The sequence below is a fragment of the Castanea sativa genome, chromosome 11 (genome assembly GCF_040712315.1).
Source record: "Castanea sativa cultivar Marrone di Chiusa Pesio chromosome 11, ASM4071231v1".
In the NCBI taxonomy this organism is placed as follows: Eukaryota; Viridiplantae; Streptophyta; class Magnoliopsida; order Fagales; family Fagaceae; genus Castanea; species Castanea sativa.
In genome coordinates this window covers 8,280,846-8,295,476 of record NC_134023.1, presented here as the reverse complement: position 1 = coordinate 8,295,476, position 14,631 = coordinate 8,280,846, and the positions used below count along the sequence as shown (strand labels likewise).

Here is a 14,631-nt window from a genome sequence, read left to right as displayed (position 1 = left end):
CACACGCGTATTACTGTAAACGCTAGTATTTAATTGGTCAATCAATGTGATTGTCGCATCATTTTTGTGATATAGGCAGGCATGATCAGCATACTGGGCTGATTCTTTAAAAACATGGGCTGTCGCTACAGTCAGGATTTTTAATTGCTTAAGCACACGAAATTCAAGTAAACCATGTTAGTCTCTATGATTTTAGATGTGTACTAATCATTTTATTTGAGACCATCGGAGTATTGACAGTTGATGTCTTGTTTTCCTTTAGTGTTTTTATGTTCTACTCCCTAATGTGGAGGAGATTGGTCCTAAAACATATTCACTCCCTGCATTTTCTAAATGCAGTGTTATATGTTGAGCAGAAATTGGAACCCATAGGCACCAAATTTAAATTTAAATGGCTCAAACCACCTCCTTCTACTCATTAATTTCACAGATTCTAAGGGATTGAGCTAGTAAGATGATCACTTATTATAATTTTTTTTTATCAAATTTTGTACAGTAGACTTGAGATTTTAAATTTTACGAGGCATTTTGTGAGACCAATATCCTAGAATCTATAGAAGTTGAACCATTCTTGCACTAGAAATGAATACCCTTGGGCCTTGAAATAGAATTCAATAGTGACATGAGCAAAAATTTGTTAAAGGCAGTGAATTGACTTAGAAGTAGAAGAGCAAATATATATTCTGTTTTTCACTCGTGTATATACAAAAAGAGATGGTCTACCAACCTATACAAATTTACAAACAAAAATGGATGCCCATGATGAATTCAGGACTAGTGGTTGAGGTTGTTGAGCAAGGAAACTCGGGTCTTGACTAGACACCTATACAAACATTCAAGCACCTCTTCCACATCTTGAATGCTGGACTCCAACCTCCCCATCCAGTTCTGCACATTCTGAACATGGATGGAGTAATCAGATTTGCTTGTATTGTGACTAATGAGAGTTTGTAATGCTGCAACTACCTTCTCAAATTCATTTGCATCTGTTTCTTCACCCTCACATGCTATTCTCTTGGGGTGCACCAACTTCGAAACTACAAACCAGCCACTTGATTTTGATAGTAACTTTGGTCCAGCTATAAAGGTCAAGAGTGATTCAAGGACCAAGATAGTTACAGCCTCCAGCTCTTTTAACATGCTAACAATGGCTAGATCTTCATTTTTCTTAGAGTTCAGCTTAGTTTGCATGCCCTTTAAGGCCTTCTGCATTGCCTTTTTTACCACCTTCCTAGAGGCCAAGTATTTTTCAACTTCCCTTCTAAGCTCCAATTTACTGCCATGTCTTCTGCGCAGGGTTGATTGAAGTTCACGTGTGCATTCCTTTGTTTGCAACAATGCATCCCTTGCAATACCACACACATCCACGAGCCTGATAGATCCATCCAACAGCTCATTAAACCATTTCCGATTTTGCTCTTGGGCTAAGGCCTGCGCAAAAGGTAACTGGAGCAAGTTATCAACACAGTCATGCAAATCTTGAAGCCCAATTAGTTTCTGGCTTAATGATGTTGAAGATGAAGAGGTTGCTTCAGAACATCTCAATCTTCTCAATTGTTCGTTGAATTCTGATATGAGCGGGTGTGCTCTAGTGGGAAAGCTGTTAGAGCGAAAATGGTGATGGGAGGTTTCGTTGACACGAGAGTCAGCCATGTTTACCTAAAACAAAAAAAGATGTGTCGCTGTTGAATGTACAATTTGTGTATCAATTTGCTTTGCTTTAGTTAGCATCTTCTCAATATATATGATGGGGTGAGGTGGACATAAGGAATCTCAATATTTTCAAATATCAATGAGTTGTAACATTATTTTGATCTGGATCTAGACACTCTTTTAGTGCTGTCTATGAAGTGTCTCCCTCTTGCCAGCTCCCGAACTCAATACCAAATCATTTTAAGCTTCTAAATTACAAGAGCATCTTTGCAGAAGATAACACTATACATTGAATTGGACAATTATGTACAAGCTAGGCAATGCTTAAGAAGCATGGAACCAGCTCTCCAGCAATGTTTTTGCAATGTCTCCTCTTACCATCTCTCCTACTCACATTCAATCATATTTAAATTCAAAAATCACAGGAGCATCTTCTTAAATTTAATTAAAATATATGATATAAAAAAGGACAAGAAAAGGCAATAGCCATTATATCCAGCCTGCACGCCTGCCTTTCAGGCAGATAGTACTCTGTACCCCTAGTGCACACATAAATATCATTAATTACCAGTTTCATGCAATGAAAAATAATGTTTATTACAATCAGACAGTAATCCTAAAATCTGAAAATTTTCTTCAGTGTATATAGTGTTGGTCATCCTGGTACTATTTGTTTCCTATAGATTTTTAATTATAAATACACGTATCAAATTCTTCCATACTCTTTGGTTGGCCTGAATATTATCCTGCTTACAAATGTCATGGTCTCCGTTATTTCTAATGAAACTATAATTTCATCCACATTTAGCTGCAGTGTTCAGTACTTAGTATATCTTTACCTTGTTGGAGCTTCTACAGACCTTCTCTTTGTCTGCATGCAACAAAAGCTATCAAAAATCACACATAAAGCTTAATGATTTAATTGGTTAATCAGTGTGATTGTTACATAATTTTTGTGCCACAGGCAGGCAAGATCTGCATATGCGACTTCTCCATTTCTGTTCATGATGTAGACAATTTAGTTGGCTGATAAAAAAGGTTGTCCCTACAGTCAGGATTCTTAATTGCTTATGCACAGAAATTCAAGTAAACCATATGAGTCTCAATTATTTTAGATGTGTGTGACTATCTCAATTATTTTAGATGTGAATTACTATTGAAAGCTTGGATTTGTGTGAATACACAAGAGCTTGTTTAGACCCCAGTTTAAAAGATTACGACTAAATTGTTTTTACTTTAACTTATATAAGTGTGGACCAAGAGTAAATGAAGCGCAATAAACCGATAACTACTATAGTGCATAAACATAAACAACAAACAATAAATATAGAGCACAAGAGAAAGGGAAGAGAGATGCAAACACAAGATAACACGACGATGTGTTATCGAAGAGGAAACCGAAGAACTCGACGAAAACCTCTCCGCTTCCCTCCAAGCGGTAAATCGCTCTACTAGACAATAAGTTAAGATATACGAATAGCAAGAAATCCTCCAAGCCTAATCTACCCAATGTACCTAAGCCCTTCAAGCTCCTACTCCAACAAGTCTTCTTGAAACCGTGTCTTGTCTAACTTTCTGGATCTTGCAATACGCCCGATTGCATCCACCAAGCCTTACGGGTTTCTTTTGGCAAATCCCCAAAACTTTCCAAGCTCCAAAACACTCTCTACACTCTGAATAGGTGTGAATTGTATTTGGGTACAAATTTCCTCTCAAGGTATGGTAATGGGAGAGGGAGGGAGAAAATGCTACAATAATTTCTCACTAAGAATGGGTAGCTCTCTCTCTAAAAGATGGGTGTGTGCTGTAGAAAACCTATTTAGGTTTTTTCTCTTTGAATGATCTCTTTTACTTTTGTGGGTAATGAGGGTATATATAGTACGGGTGAAGGGTAAGAAAGTCACACTTAAAAATCCTTCAGGCAGAGAGTTTCGCAGGTATCTTGCGAGAAGGCCTTACCCGTGAGACACACGTGAAATCCTCCAGGCTGGCATAACTCTTCAGCTTCCAGAATGTGCTTCTCACGTGTCTCTTTTGCGGGTTAGCTTCTCACGAGCTTCTGGCGAAATCCACTTGTTCTTCGTCAACTTAATACTAAATCCAATGCAATAAAATTCCACAAAATACAAAGAACAAAATTAAAACAAATACAATACTTTTTATTATGGAATAGAGCCAACATAAAACATAGTTGTAAATCACAACTTTACAACTATATTTTTATTACCAAATTTTTTACAGTTGACTTGAGACTTCAAATTTTACGAGGTACCAATATCCTAGAAATCATAAAGATTGAACTGATCATGAACTAGAAATGAATACTTTGGAATATAATTCAATAGTGACACGGAAAAATCTTTGATAGAGGCAGTGAATTGACTTAGAAGTAGAAGAGAAAATATGTGTTTTCATTCGTGTATTTGTACAAAAAGAGAGAGCCTATCAACTTCTAAAAATTTACAGCCAAAAATGTATGCCTAGATAATTTCTGGGCTAGTGGTTGAGGATATTTAGAAAGGAAACTCGGGTCTTGACTAGGCGCCTTGACAAACATTCAAGCACCTCATCGACATCTTGAATGCTTGACTCCAACTTCCCCATCCAATTCTTCACATTCTGAACATGGATGAAGTAATCACATTTGCTTGTCTTCTGACTAACGAGACTTTGTAATGCTGCATCTACCTTCTCAAAGTCATTTGCATCTTTTTCTTCACCTTCACATGCTATTCTCTTGGGGTGCACCAGCTTGGAAACTACAAACCAGCCGCTTGATTTTGATTGTAACTTTGATCCAGCTATGAAGGTCAAGAGTGATTCAAAAACCAAAATAGTTGCAGCCTCTAGCTCTTTTAACAAGCTAACAATGGCTAGATCTTCATTTTTCTTAGAGTTCAACTTAGTTTGCATGCCCTTTAAGACCTTCTGCATTGCCTTTTTTACTCTCTTCCTAAAGGCCAAGTATTTTTCAACCTCCCTTGTAAGCTCAATTTTACTGCCATGTCTTCTGCGCAGGGTTGATTGAAGTTCACGTGTGCATTCCTTTGTTTGCAACAATGCATCCCTTGCAATACGACAGACATCCAAGAGCCTGAGAGATCCATCCAACAGCTCATTAAACCATTTCTGATTCTGCTCTTGGGCTAAGGCTTGTGCAAAAGTTAACGGGAGCAAGTTATCAACGCAGTCATGCAAATCTTGAAGCCCAATTATCTTCTGGCTTAATGATGTTGATGATGAAGAGGTTACTTCAGAACATCTCAATCTGTTCAATTGGTTATTGAATTCTGAAATGAGTGGGTGTGATCTAGTGGGAAAGCTGTTAGAGCGAAAATGATGATGGGAAGTTTTGTTGACACGAGAGTCAGCCATGTTTACCTAAAACAAGAAAGACGTTTCTCTGTTGAATGTACAGTTTTGTGTATCAATTTGCCTTGCTTTAGTTAGCATCTTCTCAATATATATGATGGGGTGAGGTGGACATAAGGAATCTCAATATTTTCAAATATCAATGAGTTGTAACATTATTTTGATCTGGATCTAAACACTCCTTCAGCGTTGTCTATGCAGTGTCTCCCCACTGCCAGCTCCCCAACTCAATATCAAATTATTTTAAGGGTCTAAATTACAGGAGCATCTTTGCAGAAGATAACACTATACATTGAATTGGACAATTATCTATAAGATAGGCAATACATAAGAAGCATTGAACCAAGTCTCCAACTCACTATTGCAGCAATGTTTTAGCAATGTCTCCTCTCACCAGCTCTCCATCTCACATTCAATCATATTTAAATTCAAAAATCACAAGAGCATCTTCATAAATTTAATTAAAATGTACGATATAACGAAGGACAAGAAAGGGCAATAGCCATTATATCCAGCCTACACGCCTACCTTTCAGGCATTTAGTAGTCTGTACTCCTCGTGCACACATAAATATCTTTAAATTACCAGTTTCATGCAATGAAAATGTTTATTACAATCAGACAGTAATTCCTAAAATCTGGAAAGTTTTTCTTCAGTGTGTAAAGTGTTGGTCAACCTGGTACTACTTGCTTCCTGCAGATTTTTAATTATAAATACACATATCAAATTCTTCCATACTCTTTGTTTTGCCTGATTATTATCATGCTTACAAGATAGAGTATGTCATGGTCTCTGTTATTTCTAATGAAACTATAATTTCTTCCACATTAACCTGCAGCGTTCAGTACTTAGTATATCTTTACCTAGTTGGAGCTTCTACAGACCTTCTCTTTGTCCACATTCAACAAAAGTTATCGAAAATCACACATAAAGCTTAATGATTAAATTGGTTAATCAGTGTGATTGTTACATCATTTTTGTGCCATTGGGGCAAGATCTGCATATGTGACTTCTCCATTTCTATTCATATTGTAGACAATTTTATTGTCTGATTCATTAAAAACATGGGTTGTCCTACAGTCAGGATTTTTAATTGATTAAGCACAGAAATTCAAGTAAACCATATGAGTCTCAATTATGTTAGATGTGTATTAATAATTTTATTTGAGACAAAAAAAAAATGCTCAGATGTCATCTTTTCCTTTTTTGTTTTTATGTCAATTCCCTAAAATGGAGGAGCTTGGTCCTCAACCAGATTCATGCCCTGCAATCTCTAAAAGCTCAGTATTATATGCAGAGCAAAAATTGGAACCTGTAGGCTGGATTGCGAAAACAATCTAAGGCACCAAATTTAAAATGTAATGATTCAAACCACCTCCTTCTGTTAATTGATTTCACAAGCTCTATGGATTGAGCTACTGAGATGATATTTACTATATTTTTATTACCAAATTTTGTACAGTTGACTTGAGATTTTAAATTTTATGAGGTTTTGTGGGAACGATATCCTAGAATTTATAATGATTGAACCATTCTTGAACTAGAAATGAATACTTTGATAGAGGCAAATATTTGATAGAGGCAGTGAATTGACTTAGAAGTAGTAGAGAATATATAAATATATATATATATATATATGTTTCTCATTTCTATATTTGTACAAAACGAGAAGGCCTATCATCTTGTAAAAATTTACAGCCAAAAATGGATGCCCATGATTATTTGGGGCTAGTGGTTGAGGATATTGAGAAAGGAAACTTGGGTCTTGACTAGACACCTTGACAAACATTCAAGCCCCTCATCAACATCTTGAATGCTTGACTCCAACTTCCCCATCCAGTTCTGCACATTCTGAACATGGATGGAGTAATCACATTTGCTTGTCTTGTGACTAATGAGACTTTCTAATGCCACATCTACCTTCTCAATGTCATTTGCATCTGATTCTTCACCCTCACATACTATTCTCTTCGGGAGTACTAGCTTGGAAACTACAAACCAGCCACTTGATTTTGATTTTAGCTTTGATCCAGCTATGAAGGTCAAGAGTGATTCAAAAACCAAGAAAGTTACAGTTTCTAGCTCTTTTAACAAGCTAACAATGGCTAGATCTTCATTTTTCTTAGAGTTCAACTTAGTTTGCATGCCCTTTAAGACCTTCTGCAATGCCTTTTTTACCACCTTCCTAGAGGCCAAGTATTTTTCAACCTCCCTTGCAAGTTCCATTTTACTGCCTCCCTTGCAAGCTCCATTTTATGCTTCTTAACTTACAGGAGCATCTTTGTAGAAGATAACACAACATATTGAATTGGAAAATGATTGATAAAATATGAAGTTATTAAATTCCAATTGAAGTTTGAAGACCTAATGTTTGATTAATAATTATGCCACCAATGATGCTATAAGAAGCTGGGAAATGAGCTTATGGGAGACAATATTGCAGTGCCACATGGTTATTATGTCTTATTTAATTCTAGAAAACAATTATGGATAAACCAGAAGTTGCAGAAATTATTGAGAGAGTGATGCCCCATTTTTTGCATTGTCCCTTGTTCCCATAAATTGATAACTCCTTGCAAACTTGGTCGAGGACTATGAAAGGAAACCCCCTTGGAAGGAAGGGGGGTTTCACAGCAAGAAAAGCCTTTCACTATGTTCCCTTTTACTATAGTCACCACCAATAGTATGGTTCAACCTTTCGTTATTCAGTAGTACTACACAACTTACTGAATCATAGCTGCTGGAAACCATAAGGATTCATATATTTCTTACAATATAAGTAAGCATTAGAATTTCAAAAGAAACGTATATGCATATGTTTGCAATTACTGTAAATAACTAACATAGCACTATTTTAAAAATCTATGAAATGCTGAGGAGACTTTGATGGATATCACAGACAAGGCAACCTGATTGTAATTAATTTGACACGTATTACACAGTTACAGTAATTTTATAATACATGTGCGCACGAGTGACATAACCATCTTGTCTCCCAGAAACTCAGGCTGGGCTATTGTTAGAATGAATTATGCTTATTTCTTATTAGAGAACATGTTGCTGATACCGCACATATGTTGAATAATTTATATAGCAATGCTCAACTTTTATGACATGAAGGGAAGTACTCGTGTGATTTTATTAGTTAAATCACATACACCTGTATATGCAAGTATAATGCTTAATGATATCACTGGCTATACTATGTGATTGTTAATTGATTGTTGTGCCATAGGCAGGCATGATCTGCATATGCGACTTCTCCATTTCTGTTCATAATGTAGAAACTTTTATGGGTTGTCTCTGAAAGAGAGACAGTCAGAATTATTAAAATCTTAAGCATACAAAATTCAAGTAAACCATGTGAGTCTCAATGATTTAGATGCGTATTAATCAAATTATTTGACACAGTCAGAATATTTACATCTTTTGTTTCTTGTTTTTCTTTTCTCTTTTTCTATTCAACTCTATTAGTGGAGGAGCTTGCTCCTTAACCAGTTAACCGGATTCAAGCCCTGCATCCTCTAAATGCACAGCATATATCAAGAAGAAATTGGAAATTTGGAACCCCTAGGTTAGAATGTTAAAACAGTCTGAGGCACCAAATTTAAATTTCAGTGGCTGAAACAACCTCCTTCTGTTATTTATTTAACAAGGTCTAATGGATTCAACTAGTGAGATGATCATTTAGTATATTTTTATTACCAAATTTTGTACAGAGGGCGTGAGACTTAAAATTTTACGTGGTATTTTGGGAGATCCAATACCCTAGAATTTATTAAAATTGAACCATTCTTGTGCTAGGAATGAACGCTCTTGGAACAAAATTCAAAAGCGATAGTAGCAAATATTTCTGAAAGATAGTGAATTGACTTAGATGTAGAAGACAAAATATCTGTGTATTTCATTTGTTTATGCTTACAAAAAGAGAAGGTATATCATGTTGTACAAATTTACAGACAAAATTGATGCCCATGATGATTTCTGGGCTAGTGGTTAAGGATGTTGAGAAAGGAAACTCGGGTTTTGACTAGACGCCTAGACAGACATTCAAGCACCTCTTCAACATCTTCAATGCTTGACTCCAGCTTCCCCATCCAGTTCTACACATTCTGAACAAGAATGGAGTAATCAGATTTGCTTGTCTTGTGACTAATGAGAGATTGTAATGCCGCATCTGCCTTGTCAAATTCATCTGCATCTGCTTCTTCATCCTCACAGACTACTTTTTTCAGGTGCACTAGCTTGGAAACCACAAACCAACCGTTTGATTTGGATTGCAACATTGGTCCAGCTATGAAGGTCAAGAGTGACTCGAAGACCATGACAGTTACAGCTTCTAGCTCTTTTAACATGCAAACCATGGCTAGATCTTCATTTTTCTTAGAGTTCAACTTAGTTTGCATGCCCTTTAAGGCCTTTTGCATTGCCTTTTTTACTACCTTCCTTGAGGCCAAGTATTTTTCAATCTCCCTTTCAAGCTCCATTTTATTGCCATGTCTTCTACGCAGGGTTGACTGAAGTTCACGTGTGCATTCCTTTGTTTTCAATAATGCATCCCTTGCAATACCACACACGTCCAAGAGCCTGAGAGATCCATCCAATAGCTCATTAAACCATTTCTGGTGCTGCTCTTGAGCTAAGACTTGTGTGCAAGGCAACAGGAGCAAGTTATCAACACAGTCATGCAAATCTTGAAGGCCGATGAATTTCTGGCTTAATGATGCTGATGATGAAGAGGTTGTTTCAGAACCCCTCACTCTGCTCAATTGGTCATTGAATTCTGAAATGAGCGGGTGTGCTCCTGTGGGCAAACTGTTGGAGCGAAAATGGTGAATTGAGGTTTGGTTGACAGGAGAGGAAGCCATGTTTACCTAAAACAAGAAAGACACCTTGCAGTTGAATGTACAATTCTGTGTATCAATTTGCTTTGATTTAGTTAACATCTTCTAAATATATATGGTGGGGGTGAGGTGGACATAACATAAGGAATCTCACTATTTTTATATATCAATGAGCTGTAACATGGTTTTGATTTGGATCTAGACACTCTCTCAGCATTGTTTATGCAGTGTCTCCCCTCTTGTCAGCTTCCCAGCTCAATATCAATTATTTTAAGCTTCTAAACTCACAGGAGCATCTTTTCAGAAGATAACACTACATATTGAATTGGACAATGATCAATATGATATGCAACAGCAACATTCACACCATCTCTTCTGGTACAACAAAGGGCAAAGCTCCTCTATCCAGTTTGGCCTGCCTGCCTTGCCGGGAACCATAGGGCTACAACACTACACTTTATAAATTATTAGTGATGTTCATGCTTTTATGTGGTATAGCTTCCCCAGTTGTTACTGATTCTACTAATTAAATATTGTTATTATAGTTTTAGCAATATTTTGAGTTGCACGCATTGCATGATCCTCTTGAAGTTGAATGATAAATTAACAATTCTTGTAATAAACATGCTTAAAATGAAGATGGTAAAGACTTAATCCAATCTTAAATTCATTGTTGTCCTTTTTGTCCCTTTCTCACTATCACAACATATGCAGCTTTCCCACAAAGTAGAGACCAGTGGGGAGCGAACTTTAATTTGTATTTCACCTTTTTTGGTAAGGCCAGCAACTTTGGTAAATAATCATCAGTGCTTTTTCTGTTGCAGTCATGCCTGGAATAACTTTATATATTTGTAGAATCTATGATCACTAGTCCAAATCTGTTACTTTTTGTTGGAGACTCCAATTGAGGCCAACTTCCAATCAATAACACTTTTTGGATACAATAGTTTTGTTTTGTTTTTTTTTTTTTTTTTTTTTGAGAATGGATACAATAGTTTGATCACGATTATATTTGCTACCCCATGCTTTTTTGTTATTTCCATGTTCTGCATATTATTAGCACTCATCATTCAAGTTTTTTTTTTTGGGGGGGCCAAATAAGTTAGGAGTATTTGTCATGGTTAATGCAATATATTGAATAGTACTTTGGGTACATTTTGTATATGCCACCTTACACTAGTGCACTAGAGGAAATGTATAAACAAAAAATTTTATAACGGTGTTGATTTGTTCATAAGTATGCTAAGTTAGACATAAAAGATGTTTTCAATGTTGTGCAATAGTGGAGACATCCACATGAAGCAACAATATTTAAAGTGATTTGGCCATAGTGGTAGCTCTAGGAATTTTTTCTAGGATGATCATTTTAAAGACTTAAATTATACAAAATCTAATAAAAAACAGAATTTGGATATATTGACATCACAAAAAAAAAAAAAAAAAAAAAAAAAAACACATAACAAATATATGAAGTTTTACAATTTCCGTCTATTAAAATGATAATTCAACTCAACTTTAATTTTTGTTGTTGCAATATTTTTGTTGTGTGCATAACATTAATCCATTAACAATTTAACTCAACTCAAATTTTTTTTCATGTCAACAACATTATTTTTTGTTGTTACTTAACGTATTGGTCTTTGTAATTTATAATTGTGTTTACGCTTATCGGTCTTTATTAACTAGCATAACATTTTCGGGGTGCCAACTGCCAACCACATGTCTTTGTCTTTTAAAACTCTCTCTCTCAAAAAAAAAATTTTTAACTTTTAAGTGGTAAGTTTGTTGTTGGACTTTTTTCCCCCTAAGATTTAAGATAAGCAAACTAATAATTTTTGTTATTGCACTTGCTTTTTTTTTTTTTTTAGATTTCAGATAAATAAAATTTGTTTTTGGGTTTTTCTTTTTGTTTAAACAGGTCGTGGATACTGTCAAGGGATGCCAAGTTTTAATTTTGTTGGGCTTAATTACCTAAATCAACCACCTAAAAAAAATTTAGGGTGTTCATTTTCTTTTTAGGGTATTCATTTAGAAAAATATTTCAAAAATAATGCATATAAATTTATTTATTTATCTATGTCATGGTGTTCATTTGAATACCGTCACCATAAGTTGTCACTGTTAAGCCAACTTCATGTCTACATCCACATGCAATGTCAACCAATATCCACTATTAACGATATGGATTACAGTCACACTTAATCAAACCTTATAACACTCACAACTCACACAAACACTCGTGAACTTCACTAACATAAAAAAAACCTCTCACAAACTTCACACACTCAAAATCACACTACCAAAGCCTCGATGAACCCAATAACTCTCTCAAACTCACAAAACAAACAAACTTTCAATACATAAAGAAGGGTAATCTTTCAACCCCAAAAATAATCTAGCAAATTAGTCTTCGAATACACTCATTCATGTTTCTCTAGAAATCTTCTCCTCTCATGTGGGAGGCTTGGACAAAAGCTACCAAACCCTTTGCAACAATGTCTATTTATAAGGCTTCAATCCTATTTTTTGATGGACAAGGAATACATATAATTACTTCTCCAATGAGAGAACATTTTTCCTTCTATATAAAGGACAATCCTTGTCTTCCACACCAAGGAAAAAACATTTCCTTCCATGCCAAGGAAACCCAAATCAAATCTAATTAGGAATTTGAGACAATTTCTAACATTCAAAAATAACATAATTTCATATAAAAATTTTCTGAGAAATTTATGAAGATGCAGTGGATCCATATGTGGTTTTAGGATGTTCATATGGAACACTCTAATTTTCCTTTAAAATGTTGAAATCTAGACTTTAATTTCTCCAACAATGTTCATCATCACAATCGTAGAGATCTTTTAAGGCCATACTCAATAAACAATTTTTATCAAGGACCTAGCAGGTGAGGCCTGGAGAGTAAGTTTAATGAATGAGCATGAAGATTAGGCATCATGAGATGCTATTTTCTCAAGGAAGACCTTAGACTTCAATGTATAACTTAGTCAAAAAATTTATCTGTATTTTCTCAAGTTTACTTAATATACATTAGCTGTGAGGTTGACATGTGGAATCACCTGGTCAGTTATTAATGAGTCCTAACATGATTTTGATTTGGGCCTAACTGTTGTGCCTGCCAATGTTTGCTCAATGTCTCCCCCAACTCAAAATTACCAAACAATAACCATTACAAATGGATCCGGTTTCAAATTATATTGGAATCACTCATGTTATTTTATGGAGTGATGAATATAATATGTTGTGCACGAATGGCACTGATGTGCTACTTTGATATATAATTCCAAATATCTTAAGATGGACGTATTAAGTTTCCCAATAAATTGTAATTGTAGTTAGAAGACCTAATGTTTGATAAACAATTATGCCACAAATGATGCTAAATATGAAGCTGGGAAATGAGTTTATAGGAGACAAGATCGCAGTGCCACCTTGGTGCTAAGATATTAGTGCTATTTAATTCTAGAAAACAATTACAGACAGATCAGAAGTTGCAAAAATTATTGAGAGAGAGATGCTCCATTTTATGCTGGTGTATCCCTATATGGAAGACAATACTGAATTGTAACTTATGCTAACTTGTTAACCCTTCACAGATTGAAGAGTTGGTTAAGTGCTATGAAGAGAAACACCCCTGGATGAAAGCTGGGTTTGTCAGCAAGAAAAGGGCCATTTTTTATGGATAATTTTATTTTAAAAATTATTTGGTAAAGGAACATTGCTCTAAACTTAATTAGCAAAATGGCCTTTTCTAAAGCTCATCTTTCAAAGAGACGAGTTCAATTCAATAAAAGAGTTCCACCTATGTTATGTTATGTTGGCATGGGTAGTGTGACATGACCATTTTCATGTTTGAGTGGAACTCGTTTTTCCTAAAGACAAGTACACTTGGATGCACATCTAGTCAGCGTACCAAAAACATGGCTGCGGGAAAAGCCTTTCACCATTTTCCTTTTTATTATGATAACCACCAACTAATTACTGTCCAACCTTTTATGCATATATTACTATAAATAATTAACATAACAAGAATTTTTTTTTTAATCCAAGATAAAAATCCTACTCTAACCTAATTTAATTGTATGTGTATGTGAAACTCCTTCTTAAAAACTTGAACCCCAGCCCTTGTCTCCCACCCCCACAAAAACGTGTACTTATGAAATGATCATTATACTAAGGGTGTGTGGTGGTCATAGCAAAATTTTGAAAACGCTATGAAATGCTAAAGAAAATTGAATGGATGATGAAAATGACAACACAACTGATTGTGATTAATCTTAACACCTATGACACAGTTATGGTAATGTAATTATGCAAGTGCGCACGAGTGACACAGCCATCATGTCTCCAAGAGAAAGTCAGGTTGAACTATTGTTGGAATAGCTAATGCTTATCTTTTATGGGAGAAGATGGTGCTGATACCCTACGTGTGTTGAATAATTTACATATCATTGCACAATATTTCATGTCATTAACATGTGATTTTATGAGTAAAATATACTTGGTAATGAGTTGTGAAGCTGGTGGTGGGGAGACATTGCAAATACATGGCTCAGATAGCATTTAGATCCAAATCAAAAACATGTGATATTCATCGAGATTTGAAGAGAAAGAGATTCCTTTTGTCTCCCTCACTTTGTGATATATATATAACCAGTAGATGTCAAGGGAAGAAAGGCAAACCTTTAGACTGAATTAAACAGTCAACTCCAAAGCAGTCTTTTTTTCTGACCTGAAAAAAGAA

At 35.4% G+C, this 14,631-nt stretch overlaps 4 protein-coding genes across 4 annotated transcripts; all 4 read right to left on the bottom strand.

Annotated features, from left to right (window-relative positions):
* Positions 1–774: 774 nt before the first annotated feature.
* On the bottom strand, positions 775–1,653 carry LOC142615999 (uncharacterized). The gene has a single exon (XM_075788895.1). The coding sequence runs from the start codon at positions 1,651–1,653 to the stop codon at positions 775–777; it is 879 nt and encodes a 292-aa protein (XP_075645010.1).
* A 2,496-nt stretch (positions 1,654–4,149) lies between these two features.
* On the bottom strand, positions 4,150–5,028 carry LOC142615998 (uncharacterized). The gene has a single exon (XM_075788894.1). The coding sequence runs from the start codon at positions 5,026–5,028 to the stop codon at positions 4,150–4,152; it is 879 nt and encodes a 292-aa protein (XP_075645009.1).
* Positions 5,029–6,753: 1,725 nt separating this feature from the next.
* Positions 6,754–7,251, bottom strand: LOC142615997 (uncharacterized). Its single transcript, XM_075788893.1, has one exon. The coding sequence runs from the start codon at positions 7,249–7,251 to the stop codon at positions 6,754–6,756; it is 498 nt and encodes a 165-aa protein (XP_075645008.1).
* A 1,763-nt stretch (positions 7,252–9,014) lies between these two features.
* Positions 9,015–9,893, bottom strand: LOC142615996 (uncharacterized). The gene is made up of 2 exons (XM_075788892.1): positions 9,198–9,893; positions 9,015–9,128 (listed from the first exon to the last, which is right to left on the bottom strand). The coding sequence occupies exons 1-2, from the start codon at positions 9,891–9,893 to the stop codon at positions 9,015–9,017; spliced, it is 810 nt and encodes a 269-aa protein (XP_075645007.1).
* Between the last annotated feature and the right edge of the window lie 4,738 nt (positions 9,894–14,631).